Source organism: Sciurus vulgaris, assembly GCF_902686455.1.
Source record: "Sciurus vulgaris genome assembly, chromosome: 11".
Lineage (NCBI taxonomy): Eukaryota > Metazoa > Chordata > Mammalia > Rodentia > Sciuridae > Sciurus > Sciurus vulgaris.
Genome location: NC_136472.1, coordinates 109285646 through 109299817, shown reverse-complemented (window position 1 = coordinate 109299817; position 14172 = coordinate 109285646). Strand labels below are relative to the sequence as shown.

The 14172-nt window shown below is 45.1% G+C and overlaps 1 protein-coding gene across 1 annotated transcript in view; it reads right to left on the bottom strand.

Moving 5' to 3' along the window:
• Positions 1-7305: 7305 nt before the first annotated feature.
• Positions 7306-14172, bottom strand: part of HTR3B (5-hydroxytryptamine receptor 3B) — a gene marked incomplete at its 5' end in the record, with an annotated part of 29751 nt that continues 22884 nt past the window's right edge. Inside the window, 3 exons of the mRNA XM_079103577.1 lie at positions 7306-7598; positions 8194-8379; positions 8506-8716. Coding sequence (XP_078959703.1) covers positions 7363-7598; positions 8194-8379; positions 8506-8716 — 633 coding nt within the window. The 3' untranslated portion in view covers positions 7306-7362. The remainder of the gene's footprint in view (positions 7599-8193; positions 8380-8505; positions 8717-14172) is intronic.

Here is a 14172-nt window from a genome sequence, read left to right as displayed (position 1 = left end):
TGAAAGCTGTGTTGTATTCAGGTGTTCCTCTGGCGTAGGCCAGGTCTCTGATGCAAAGAAGTTACTCAGTAGGTTACCACTGAGCTGAGAGACGTAGTGAATGGATGTACGGATGACTCTTGGCTGGGTATTGCCCTCCTCACCTTTGTCTGCACACTTGTCCCAACACCCAACTTTCTCGCTTTTAGAGTCAGTCCTTTGAGTTATGTGGTCCATTTCCACTGTAGTACTCAGAAAATAAGAAGCATAGCTGGGATTCAGAGGAAGCTGAATTAATCATGTCTTATATTTTGTGTTCTTGTTTTTGGTTTTGCTGTTTTCTTGGGGTTTTGCGGGGGGATAGCAGGGTGGGTACTGGGATTGAATGTAGGGAGGCCTAGGGCCTCATATCTGCTAGGCAAGTGCTCTACCACTGAGTTACATCCCCAGCCCTCTCCAGTCCTTTTTATATATATATATTTTTTTTTTAAATTTTGAGACAGGGTCTTGCTAAGTTGCAGCAGCTAACTTTGAACTTATGATCTCTTGCCTCAGCCTCCCGAATTGGTGGGATTACAGGTAGGCACAACATACCTGGTTATTTTCTATTTTCTGATACTTTGATACTTGGGCTCCCACTGACCCTGCAGAGACTGCCTCTCCCAAGATTAGTCAATTCCTAGATATAGTAAACAACTCACCTGTGCAAGCATAGTTTTCAAATACAAACTAACTGATTCAGAGCCTATACCCTACTCCCGACAACCTCCTTTATTGGGGTCTCATATTTCAGGCTATTACCTACCTGCCCATTTACCCAGGGCCAGGTATCAGACAATAAGGGAGAGCCCCTGTATCCCAGGACCCACTGAAATTATTCAAAGCAGCCAATCCTTCTTGCAGAAATCAATCAAGTGCCTCCCTCTGCATCCAGCCCTTGGGTCAATCTCAGCATTTCCTGGTGTGCACATGGCCCCCTCCTCACTGTGATGTGGTGTGGCTTATGCCCCCTATGTTTGAGAACTGTAAGTCATAAACTGTCTATTCTTGCCTATCTCCTGATCCATTAGCCTTACTATATCTCAAACTTTCTATTAGTATGCTCTTAAAGCAAGATCAAAACCAAAGATGTCTCCTCCCTGTCCATGAATTCTAAAGTTTTATCTTAGCAACTTATTCTAAATTTTTCTTCTTTTTTTTTTTTTTTTTTTTTTTTTTTTTTTGCGGTGCTGGGGATTGAACTCAGGACCTTGTACTTGCAAGGCAAGCACTCTACCAGCTGAGTTATCTCCCCAGCCCCTAAATTTTTACTTCTTCACCAAAATATGCCAGCATTTATTTTCATAGGGGAGTAAATAATTATCCTACCAAAACACCATTGAGCAAAATAAATGCTCTAGAAGAGGAACCATCTTCATTCTGAGGCGTTGAGTGTGCCTGGTGCACTGCTGAGGCCCTCTAGAGACTCATGTACCCCAGACAGAGAGTTTACCATGAATTTCTTTACCAGTTTGTGCTTGGCATGGGAGGAAGGAGTTCCACCAGTTTAGTGCACAGTGCTCAGGAAGGGAGCTTTGGGAAGCAAGAGCACAGCAGTAAGGATCCTTTGGGCAGTGTGGTGACAGAGGTGCCTGGGGTAGACAGGGTGGGGAGAAGGAATGAGCAAGAGGAAACTTAGACAAACCTTAGTGATTGTACAACGTGACCAAATTCAGTGTCAATGCTGCAAGAGCCAGATATGAGGAGGAGGCTACTGTGGATGAGCCTAGGGAAGAGAAGGGGCTACAACTGTATAGAGAGCTGAGAAGCCAAGGTTGGATAGGGAGGTGGGGAGAAAAGAACTGCCAACAGCACCTGGATTCCCTGGCTTTCAGCCTGGAGCTCTGAAAAGAGGACAAGCAGGTGACCAGGAGCAGGATCTGATCAAGGGCTGCCTACCCACTTGCAGGCTGGTCCTCTGTGACACCCAGGAGGGCTGATAATCCTGCTAGGCTCATGTGGGTCCTGCTCTTTGGAGCCCAGCACTATAGTGACTGGAGAAGAGCAAGGAGCTCCCTCCTCCTCAAACCTGGAGTCTGTCACCTGCCACAAAGCCTGCCCACCGCCCAGCAGCGGTTTCGGCTCCTGCAGAAAACCTGCCTGCAATTCCTGCTTTATGGCCTCTGCCAAATGAAGCACAAACTTAACTACATCACCTCCCCGACAGGATGAGAGAGGGGGCTGGGGTGACATGCTGGGCTTCTTCAGCCCCCTAATCTAATCACTGGTGTGGGTCATTTCAATTACAGACACCGGAATGTGGTGGGGGCGTGGCTGCGCATAAAAGCGCCCCCCCCCCCGCCCCCCAGTGCTGTTGCTCGGCTAATTGTGAAGCTCTTACTGTCTCGGCAGGTAAATAACTCAGGACTGAGCGGTTTGGGATGCTAAAATGGAGTCTGAGTGGGGTAACAGGATGGGGTAGATGGAGTTGGACAGGAAAGTGACAGAGGTGGGATCCAAAAGGCATGGTTTGGGGTTGCTGGGAGGGAGGACCAGGCTCCCCAGAGGAAACCTGGGACCTGGGGTCTCTGCCCTCTGCTGACCAGTCACTACCAGGGATTGGTGGAGGAACTCTCTGCCTTAAAACCAAGCTCTGAGGTTTTCTAGGAGCCTCTGAGCCACAGACTCAAGTAAAATGTAAACATCTGTTGAGCTCATCTCGCCTTTAGCTAGATGAACGATGGGATCGCTGGAAGCGAGAGGACCTGGGGAAGCCTTGAGGTTGAGCTGAGAGCAGGGCTGATTCCCTTGGCATCTTGCCAGTAGCTCCCCTCATGGTTTTTCCTTTGCTTTCTGGTTCTGACCCACCCAGGCTCAAAGTCAGGCCACAGGAGACTTGCTGTGTTGGAGATTTAGGAGTTGAAAGCTTAGCTTCCTTCACTCTGGCGGCTCCTGCTGTTCTGAGACAAATGCAGAGGTGGTAAGTGCATCTTGGGAGGGAAAGAAGGTCATCACCTGGTTATTTGTGATGCAAAAGGATACCAAGGCTCTTGGGGTCCTCATGACAGCACCTGGAAGTTATCTTGAGATATGTGATGACATGAAGGCTGCCTAGCTGGCCTGGGACTGCTTAACCATCTCTGTATTCTAGACATCAGTGAAGGCCCCAGAGCAGGAACTGTGATTTCTTGGTGAATGTCGAAACTACCTGAGATTCTGGGAGACAGCAGATGGTAGGAGCATTCACAGCTGGGAGAATCCCATTTTTGCTCTGTTCCTAGGTTTCCTTCCTCTATGAAACAGGCTAAAGCAACTCTAGGTAAGGGCCACCAGTACCTTGTGTTCCTCCAATGGTGAAGGCACTTTTCCAAAAGAAGATTGTCGTGTTACATGTCAATAATGTAATGATGTAGACCTGACGCTACAAGTGAGCTCTTGGCTGTGGTTGGGATTGGGGCCACTTGGTACTAGATAGGGGAGAGCCCATTTAGTGAGCAGGCTTCACTGCTGAAGGGTTGCTTCTTAGCAGGTGACATAAAGAACCTGGGCAGTGACAACTGGGCATGGAGCAAAGTTGAGGCATGTAGGAAGTGGAATTGGAAATCCCTTTGGGACCCCCATTCAAGTCCCTTTATAAGGAGGCCCTTGATGACTTCAGCCCTTAACCTTCTGATCCTATAATAAAGGTACTGCTGGGAAGAACCAAAGTTCATAATGGTATTCTGATAGAGGCAGCCGGAAGTCAGATCCCGCATCAAAGACTCAAGACTGAAATCCATCTTGTTGATAGCAGGCAGGTCTTATGTTTATTTTTTGATCTATATTTACTTTTCAAAATGCTATTGAATACATTGCTCACTTTTAGCACATAACTCTGTTATAGGAATAAGAGTAAATATTTACAGTCCCAATTTTTAAATAAGCGAAATAAAAGTCTGAGAAGTTAAGTTCAAGATCCCTTGGGTAGATAGTGTTGGAACCAGGACCAGAGCAGCTTTCTGGACTGACTGGTACTTTCTCCAGCATACAGTTAGGAAGGAGGGACACCCCAAAGCCCTGTGTTCACTGCACACCTTTCCTCCTTTCTTCCTCTGTTAACTGGAGAGAACTGGAACCAATACAGAAGCTGTAGAGTACATGGAGGCAGTGGAGGCCAGTAGTACTAAGTAGGGAGCGAAGCAGGAAACAGGTGGAGCTTTGCATGGACACTTCCTTCCTGTTCACAAACTTCTTATGTTCCTCATTTCATTAACAGCAGCAGTGGAATTTCATGGACAATTGGCGTTGAGCACTAACTGGGAGGTAATGAGAGAGGGAGGATGCAGGTAAAGGCTGTTTGAATTTAAATTCTTTTTCTTTGGGGGGACGAAGGGGGGCAGATTTTTTTAAAGGCAATTTTAGTACCAGAAAAAGTTCCTAGCAAACAGCTTTAGACTTTTGTGTCCTTTGCTGGCAACATTAGGACTGATGAGTATCTTGCAATCCTCTGTGTCCTTCTGTCCACAAGCCTCCTGAGGCTACCCTGGATGAGGAATAGAGGAATGTCCAGGGACTGGGTGTCTGATCCTGGGAGATTTTGAAAACACACCAGGTACTTGTCCACTGTCAGTATCCAGCTAGCAAGAATTACATTGTAGCAGATTCAACATGCAAAATGGTAGACTCACTTGTGTGCAAAACCCTTGGTGATGTGGACATAGATGGGGGATAAGCAGAAAGAGAAAACAGGGCAACTATTCTAGGAATATGTGACCTGGGTGACAAAACAATCTCTCTCTCTCCCTCTCTCTCTCTCTCTCTCTCTCTCTCTCTCTCTCTCTCTCTCTCTCTCTCTCTCTCTCACACACACACACACACACACACACACGTACATGTATAATAGAGACTACAAAACATTTAAAAGGAGAAGGATACAGGATAATTTAAGACTAAAGACAGATGAGGGGACAGAGTCACGGAGTGCTGGGGTGGGAATGGTGGGGGATAAGACCATTCTGGGCAGGGCTCTGAGTCAGAGTTGACAGACACATGATAAAGTAAAAGAAGAATTTGTCAAAAAGAAGTAGAAGCTTAGATGAGAAACTCCATCCTGAGGAGGACAGCAGGCAGGATGGCTTGGTTGGACTGAATGCTCTGTAATGAGAAATGATAAGAAGCTAAGAAAATTAAATACAAAAGAAAGTATGTTTTATGGAAGGCTTGAATTCTAATCTTACTCAAACTCAGCTTTGAGGCCACAGGAACTTCCATAAATATGATAATTACTACAGATTTGGCTACTGGAGAGTCTGAACCAGAAGTTGGTTAGTTACCCAAGTGCCAGGAGACAGGGTTCTTCTGTTCTAGAAAGTGCCTGTGGCATAGATGGGAAATTAAGGAGCCATCAGGACTGTGACAGTTAACTTTATGTGTTGACTTGTCTAGGCCATAGAACCTAGTATTTGGTCAAATGTTATCTTAAATGTTTCTGTGTAGGTATTCAGTAGACTTGAAGTAGATTGGATTACTCTCCAAAATGTGGATGGGCCCCATTCAATCAGTTAAAGGCATTGGAAAAAAAAAAAAAAAAAAAAAAAAAAAAGACCTCTCCTAAAGAAGAGAGACTCCCAAGAGTAGACCTCAAATGAAAGGTGTACTCTGGATCTCCAGAGAACTCTTCTGCTGGCCTGCACTGAAGATTTTGTACTTGCCAAGTCTCCATAATCACATGTGTGTTATAGGCTGACTTGTGTCCCTCTGAAGGTCATATGCAGAAGTCCTAACCCTAGTATCTCACAATATGATTGTATATGGAGATGAGGCCTTGAAAGAAGTAATTAAGGTTACATGGAGATGCTGGGCGTGATGGTGCATACCTGTAATCCCAGCAGCTCTGGAGGCGGTGACAGGAGGATCATGAGTTCAAAGCCAGCCTCAGCAACTTAATGAGGTCCTAAAGAAATTCAGCAAGACCCTGTCTCTAAATAAAATATCAGAAAGGACAGGGAATGTGGCTCAGTGGTTAAACACACTGGGTTCAATTCCTGGTACCAAAAAGAAAAAAAAAAATTACATGGAGGCATCAGGATGGGCTCTGCTCCAATATGACTGGTGTCCTTACAAGAAGAGGAAATTTAGCAGGGTGTGGTGGCACACACCTATCCAAGCTACTCAGGAGGCTGAAGCAGGAGGATCCCAAATCCGAAGCCAACCTGGGCAACTTAGCAAGATCCTGTCTGAAAATGGAAAATAAAAAATGGACTGAGGAAGTAGCTTAGTGGTAGAGCACTTACCTAGTGCACACTAGGTTCTGGGTTCAATTCCAGTACAGCAAAAAAAAAGATAAAATTTGGACATTGATGTGTGAATGCATAGAGGAAGAACCACATGTCGACACAGGAAAAGACAGAAGTCTACAAAAGAAACTTTGATCTTAGACTTCCAACCTCCAGAATGGTGAGAAAATAAATCTTTGTGTGTTCAAGCGGCTGCCCACTCTATAGTACTTGATTACGGCAGCCCTGACTAATACAAGGACTATAGAGTGTAAATTTCTTGACTCATCAGGCATGGTGGCACATGTCTGTAATCCCAGCAATTTGGAAGTCTAAGGCAGGAGGATCTCAAGTTCAAGGCCAACTTGGACAACTTTTGAGACTCTTTCTCAAAATAAAAAAAAAAAAGGGGGGGGGGACTGGGGATTAGCTCAGTGGTAGAGCACCCCTGGGTTCTATCCCAGTGCTGCTAAATAAATAAAGTCCTTGACTCCCAGGAGCACGGGCTAGACATATGTCCTATCTCAGTGCCTTACACATGGTGTGTGCTCACTAAATATTGTGTTAGATGGGCTGGTAAACTTTGGCACCTGGGATCTCCAAGGCATAGGAAGAAGATAGAGGAAGGGAGTCAGCTATGAGTGGAAACATGAGCTTGGTGGGAGTTTTGTGTTCTGGCGGGTTCAAAGTTGACCGTGGGAATCAAATCAAGAGTGCTCTGTGACTGACTTCATATTCTCTGGTGTTCCTAACATAATGCTTAGACTTAATCAACACTCAATAAAGGTTTTGTTGAGTGAATGACAATAAATAACCAAGTCAGAACTAAGAGATAGAGTAATCTTACACTTTATAAAACCATTTAAACATACATATGTGCATGTATATGCTTTCAGATCTCTTTTCTGAGAAGGCCCACAGTGGATACTGGGGAGGGAAGACTTGCTTATTTTACATACCTTATTCTGTCTATACATTTTCATCATGAATATAGTGCTGCGTAGCCCATAGGCTGTATACCTGGACTCAATGAAAAGAGGCAATGGTGGGTAGGAATCATTTAGACCTACTGTTCCTCCACCTTTGATCTCCTCACAGCTTTCCCTAAGTACTGTGAACATGCATTGATTGAGACCAGCGATTTCAATTTTCACAAGCCACTCCACAGTGCCCAGAGAGAACACAGGGTGACAGAATAGAGCCCCAGCATGACAAGGTAACTTCGGAAGAGCAGTTGGTCAAAGCGGTACAGGAGTGCCAGCCACTCAACTCCCCGTTGGTCCACCTGGTCCTGAGTTTGAAGGTAGTTGTTGATGGATCGAAGCTGGAACCAGACTTCCTTCAGGGTTCCTGACTGGGCCTGGTGCTCTTGACAGACTGGGGACTCTACGTTTAGAGGAAAATATTTGAGGTGAGCCAAGGGCTGCCAAGGCCCACCTGAACTTTCTGTTGAATCTGACAGTCTCATCCTTCAAGGAAAGTCGTGGGCAAAATCAGGCAGTGGGTTGGGTGGGTTGGGAGTATCACCGTATTTTCTTGTTAAGGCATGGCTATACTGAAGGAGGGAGAACATGGCAGAGCTGTAGTGTGTAAGTAGGGTGTGCATGGTGAGCAGATCAGGTTGACTCAATTGGAACTTTTAGGGACTGGGATGATTCTTATACTTTTTCTCTTTCTTTTGAAGTAGGTAGGGGGAGTAAATCCAAATAGAGAGCAAGCTTACATGCTAGAACTTTACTACTCTAGAGTGAATGACTGAGTCACTGTAGGTAATTGGTTGAAACTGGAAAATTAAACAAGTTAAAATAACTTCCAGCCTGAGGTGACCTTCAGTCCCCAGAGAGGTAATATAAAATAGGGTGCTGGGACTAAGAAGCAGGTGCTTCAGATTATCCACAAAGTCCAATAAATGGCCTGGTCCTTTGCGGATGGGCACTGTTGCTGAGGGTGACCTAGAGAGATGTCAAGGCTTCTCACAAACCTGTTACTCCAGCTTGCTGGGCCCTTAGGTCCATTCTAGACCCACCAGTGTCAGTATCCCCTTGAAGGCACAAGAGGGGTAGTAGTTCCTGCCCACTGCTCCACTCGTCATGGAGGAATCTTACCAACAGGATGGACTTCGATAAACTGAGAACCAAGAAGGCCATGCAGACTGTAAAGAAGACCCCTGGGAGAAGGCACCAGAACAGAGAAGGTGGAGTTAGTTGCAGTCTCTAGGGTCTTTCCCTCCTCCAGTCTGAAACGCAACACCAGATCTTTGGCACCAGCATCAGGTGACTCGTAGGCTGCTTACCAATCAAAGAGGCACTCCCTGAGCTCCTGGGTACCTCATTGGACATATTGACCCTGAAGACTGTATAGCCCACCAGCACACTGGTCTTGAACACAATCCTCGCCCGGCAGTTGGGTGGCAGGTAGAAGCTCCCCAGGTCCACAAGCATCAGGAAGATGCTGGGAATCAGCAAGTTCACAACATAGGCCAATGGGCATCTGCGAATCACCACCTGGCCAGGAACAAGGAGTTTGTTGAATCCAAGCTCATCGACTAACATTTGACCAAATTCATAACCAGGAATACTTCCTTAAGTCCCAACATGCAAAGTCTTCATATGCCACGTGAAGTCTGTGTAGTTTATCTTAGAAGTATGTTTGAGGTTATTGTGTGGTTTAGAAATGAGGGAGAAAATCCTTTAAGCTTTTACATAGCCAATATTAATATTAATGATAGCTATAAGAAGAAGCAGTTAGCATTTATTTCCCACCTGCTATGTGCCAGGCACTGGACTGTTTCATATGCTTATAATATTCAATCCTTAAAACTTTAAGAGCTATGTATTTTTATCTTCATTTTACAAACAAGGAAAGTAAGGTGCAAAGAGGTTGAATTATTTGTCCAAATTCACATACTTGGTGAGAAACTCCTTTAAAATTAAAACCTTCCTTCTCTTAAGCCACTTATGCAATATTGGGTATTATTTTCAGCCTCTTTCCTTACTTGAAATGTGAGCTCCTTAGCACCTGAGGGTCTATCAGTGTCTGGGTAAGAACAAAGAGAACAATAAAAAGGGGATATTGCAAGGGGCTCAACAGACTATTTGCAAGGAGTGGGCAGGGTATAAAGAAACTACAAGGAGGCCTGTGATCCCAGCCACATGGGAGGCTGAGACAGGAGGATCACAAGTGTGAGGCCAGCTCCAACAACTTGGTAAGACCCTGTCTTAAAATAAGGAATAAAAGGGACTGGGGAAGAAAAATAAGAGAAGAAAAAAAACGGTGAAGATCCATATAGGGCTTTCTGAACTGATACAACTCTTATGCGTGAAGGGCCCAAGGGTTAGGCATGGTAGCCAAACCTGAGGAGAGAGAAAGCTGTGTGGGACAGGAGCCTTAACTTTCTCCTAGGAACACAACAATCTAGCAAGAATTCCACCAGAGGCAAATGAAGAGGTAAGTGCCCCCTCCCTTTCCTCCCTCCAATCTCCCGTCACTGCTCCTGCCCTACTCCCACTGGCCAAACATGACAAGGGATTCCATCTCTGTAGGCTCCAACTCAGTCTCAAGGAGCACAGAGAAAGGGGGAGAAAGGGGAAGCGGGGTCCCCTGAAGTGGGAACCAACTGAACCTACTCAGCTCAGCCTGCACTATGGGAGTCAAGTGGATTTTGCAGCTTGGAATTTGAATCTCACAAAATCACTACTATTGTTGCCATTTTGCACTGGGCTGGTGATGTCTTTAAGAAACATATTCTAATCTTTCTCAAAGAGAAACCAAAGGGTTGCCTCCTTCACTCGACTGTGATCTCATCTCATCCCATCTCTGGGGCAGTGATAATCCCCCAAGGAACCAAAGTAAGATTTGTGTTACAGTGTGTATGCAATACATGTTTGTTGAACAAACAAGCATCCTGGGCCCTTTGCTACTGGACTCGGACAAAAATAATGCTTGGAATCTCTTATTTTTTGCATTTGCCAAACAATGGAATGTCTTCTATGTATCAATGTGCTGGATGCTTTTATTCATATGATGTAATTTATTTAATCCTCACTGCCAACTCATTGGTAGATAATATCTTCCGTTTTATAAATTTTCAAAATTAAAGCTCCATCCCCTTAAGTGAGTTAAGTGGCAGAGCTTGGATGTGTCCCCAAGCTCCTTTCCCCCATAGCATAGCCACAACCGTTGATCAGACCAGACCTCTGATTAGTGTGCAGGAGACTTCTCCCTCATGTAGCTCTCCTGCTCTGGCAGAGAATCACAAAGAAGTGTGCCAAGGCCAAGATGATATGCAAAGGCCAGTGATGGAGCAGAAGGTGGCAGCGAACAATGTGGCTGAGGGAGTACAGATGCCACCTTGGTGGTGAAAGCGGGGCTCCCCTGCTACTGGGTCCAGGAGCACATCACAACTCAGTGGAGCTTGGCAGGCCAGAGCTGCTTGGCGGATTATAGTCTGGCTGTTGTCTTTCGCATTAAACATAATTGGCTGCAACTATCTAAGCCAGAGCAACACTCACTGCTTTGCAATAATTTGGTTAAAACACATTTCTACCAAAGTGCAGTCAACAAGAAAAACAACAACAGAATTAACTGTCGTCAACCTGCACCTCTCTAGTTCCCCTCCTCATGCTGTGACTGAGATGGCGGGGAGAGACAGGAGATAAGGGGTCAAGTGGTCAGAGTCTGTGTGTGGGGGGGGTTATGTTGTAACCCAGCAGGGACCATTGGTGATCAGGCCTTATGGGGGGGGGGGGAGGGTGGCAACCACACCTGCTGTCTCTAGAGGGTAGAAATGTGAACACCCCCTAGAGATACTGTGGCAGGGATTACATGAAAGGGAAGAAGTCTAACAGTATCACTCTAAGGAAAAGCACAAGCAGGTATGTCAGTTCAGTGAAAAGAGCTCAGACTGAAAGTTCAGGGCACAGAGTTCCAGAGTACTTCCGTTGTAGCTTAGATAAGCAAGTTTAAGTGATCCTGCATGAGGTAGCAAACCTCTCTGTGGCTCAATTCTTACCTCCCCCCAGCACACACACTTTTTTTTTTTTAGTTTTGCCTTGACATATAGCTTGGTACAAATGAGATGAGCTGTTGTGCCCTACAAATTAGGTAGCTGATCCTATCAGGAGGCCGTTCCTCATTAGATATCAACAGGAGCTGAAAGCAGAAGGGAAAGACATAGGTACAAGGAGAGACACTTAGCTTTTACTATGACATAACAGAACTTTCCCGTCTCTCTTTGGCTTATAAAATTGTAAAGCCTCCAAAACCACCTCATCTACTTTATTCTCCTACCTGTAGCAAGCATGCTTCCATTCCTACGACAGACCAAATAGTACCTACAGCTTGGATTCTCTTCAAGAAAAACAGACCCACATTTTCCTTCAGGTTCATTTAGAGACAATGTTATCCATGAACTAGATTAATTTTCTCTATGAGCCCAGTGCAGCCCAAAGAAACTAGTTTACTCCTATGGTTTTCAGAAATGTTTTCATCATCTCAGGTGATCTTTGGAGCATTTACTCCTTGTCCAACAAACATCAATTAGCATGACCAGGTTGCCAAGTCCTATCCTAGGGACTGGAGTTTGTCCTATTAATAGGACAGGTCTCTGTCCTTGTCCTTCCTGTGGTTCAGGAACCAGACTCTGGTGGTTGGATGTTTTATTAAGTCTGTGATCAAAGAGGAATTTTGTCCCAGAATAGGCCATCACCAGACTTTATATCTGATTTGAACGATGCCCTTGGGACTTTCTAGTTTATATTTAGATGATATTTTGGATTTGGAGTCGATGCTAGAAAGGGATAACTTTAGGGCATGTTGGGGTGGGCAAATGTATTTTGCATATGAGGCAGATGTGAATGGGGCGGGGGCAATAGTCTGTTGGGTTGAATACTATCCCCAAGGTATCATTCCTTTCTGGAGCCCCAGAATGTGACCTTATTTGGAAACAGGATCGTTGAAGATGTAATCAGTTAAGACGAGGGCCTGGGGGTCTGCCTCGGTGGTACAGCGCTCGCCTGGTGTACTGTGCAAGGCCCAGGTTCCAGGCCCAGCACCCACAAAACAAAACAAGAGGAGGTCATACCAGGGTAGGATTGGTGTCCTCAGAAGAGACGAAACATGCCAAAAGGCGGCCACATGAAGATGGATGCAGAGGTGGGAGTGACACATTTATAAGCCAAGGAGCACCAGTGATTGCTGGCAGCCAGCAGATACCAGGAGAGGCATGGAACAGATCCTCCCCTGGAGGGCCCAGAAGGTCGGGTCCTTCTTGATTTCAGACTTCTGCTCTCCAGAACAATAGGACAAATTTCCGTTGTTTTAAACTACTCACTTTGGGCAGCCTTGTGAAACTAATAAAAGGGACTTTCCCAGTAATATATTCTGTGTAGATAGCAAAGAATGGTCTGGAATACACTGTATTACACTTAGTTGTGTGTCAGCGTGATGTAGGATTAGGAGAGTTTCTGGAGTCGGACTGCCTGGTTCTAGTCCAGGCTGCACTAGGCATCCTGAAGCTTCAGTAAGTTACTTACCTTCTCTGCATCTCAATCCATCCATTTGTAAAGGTGCAGATACTTGGAGCACCCATCTGATGAATTTAAACTCTTTTGTGGGGGTACTGGGGATTGAATCCAGGGGTGCTTTATCAGTGAGCCACATCATCTTTTATTTATTTTGAGGCGGGTTCTCACTAAGTTGCTTAGGTCTTTGCTAAGTTGCTAAGGCTGAACTTGGACTTGGATTCTCCGGCCTCAGCCTCCTGAGCCGCTGAGATTACAGGTGTACGCTACCGTGCCTGGCACCAATGTACAAATTCTTAAAATGGTGCCTGACATGAAGTGCTCCATTTCGGGGTTATTTTTATGTCTCCGTGTGCAGCTTGCAAGGTCTGTGATGGATATAAAGAGGCTTTTTATTAACCATGATGTCCTAAGTGTTTACCATTGAGGTTCACACATGCTAAGAACTAAAAAGATATTTGTTGAATTGTATTGGAGTCTTTTAATAATGCTACTTTTAGTTTCACTGGAACAGGAATGTGAAGTTAGCCAAAATGGAGGCTGGTTTATTGAAGTTAATCTTTCTGAGGGCTACCTCCTGTAGTAACCCCTGCCTCTGCTGGTGTCTCCGGCTCTTTACAAAACTGCCCCTACCTAAAGCCCATCATTTTTAATGGACTAAAGAAGCTGGTGCCTTTAAATTCCACAGAAAGGGAAGAAAAAGCACTTTAGTTTCAGTCCGTGTTCACCATTAGACACCCTTCAGGTGTTAGCAATATTATGCCACAATTTCATTATCCATTAAAGCCAGGTAATAATAAGTACACAAAGGTATTTGGAGCCTATTGATGTTAATGAAAGAGATCAATCTAATTCAGAATGTGTGTGTGGAGAGCTCCTTGGAGATGGAATAGGCCCCAAGGTTAGCCTCTAATTGCCTCCTTGATGGTAGACCCCACCAGTACTCAATTTTGCATGACCGTCTTTATGACATAGTTGGAATTTTGACGCCCAGACTCACGCTTCATACAGAAGCCCATTTTCCTCCTCTCTGAAGCCCCTCCCAACATTCCCAGTTCAGAAAAAAATGGGAAAGTTGCTGCCATTTAAACAAGTTCCTTGTGCCAGACTGAGGGCTTCTTGGATCTGGACTGTGGATTGGGCTGCATTAACAGGAAGTCTATGATTCTCACATTACTTGAGGATTTCTAGGATTTTAAATTCATTTTCTCTCTCTCTCTGATGGTGCTGAGAAGGATCTTCTATCAAGTTTACAGTATGATTAAATGGACATCTCAACAATCTAGAAAGAAAAATTATGATTAGGGAAGGTACCTCTCTTTCTCAAATGCCCCTTTCTATTTTGTAGGACTGCTCTGTGGGCACCCCGAATCCTACCTGAATGAACACTTTGCTCAGTGTGAGAATTTCTGGGGTTGGGCTGGTTTAGTTCCCACAGC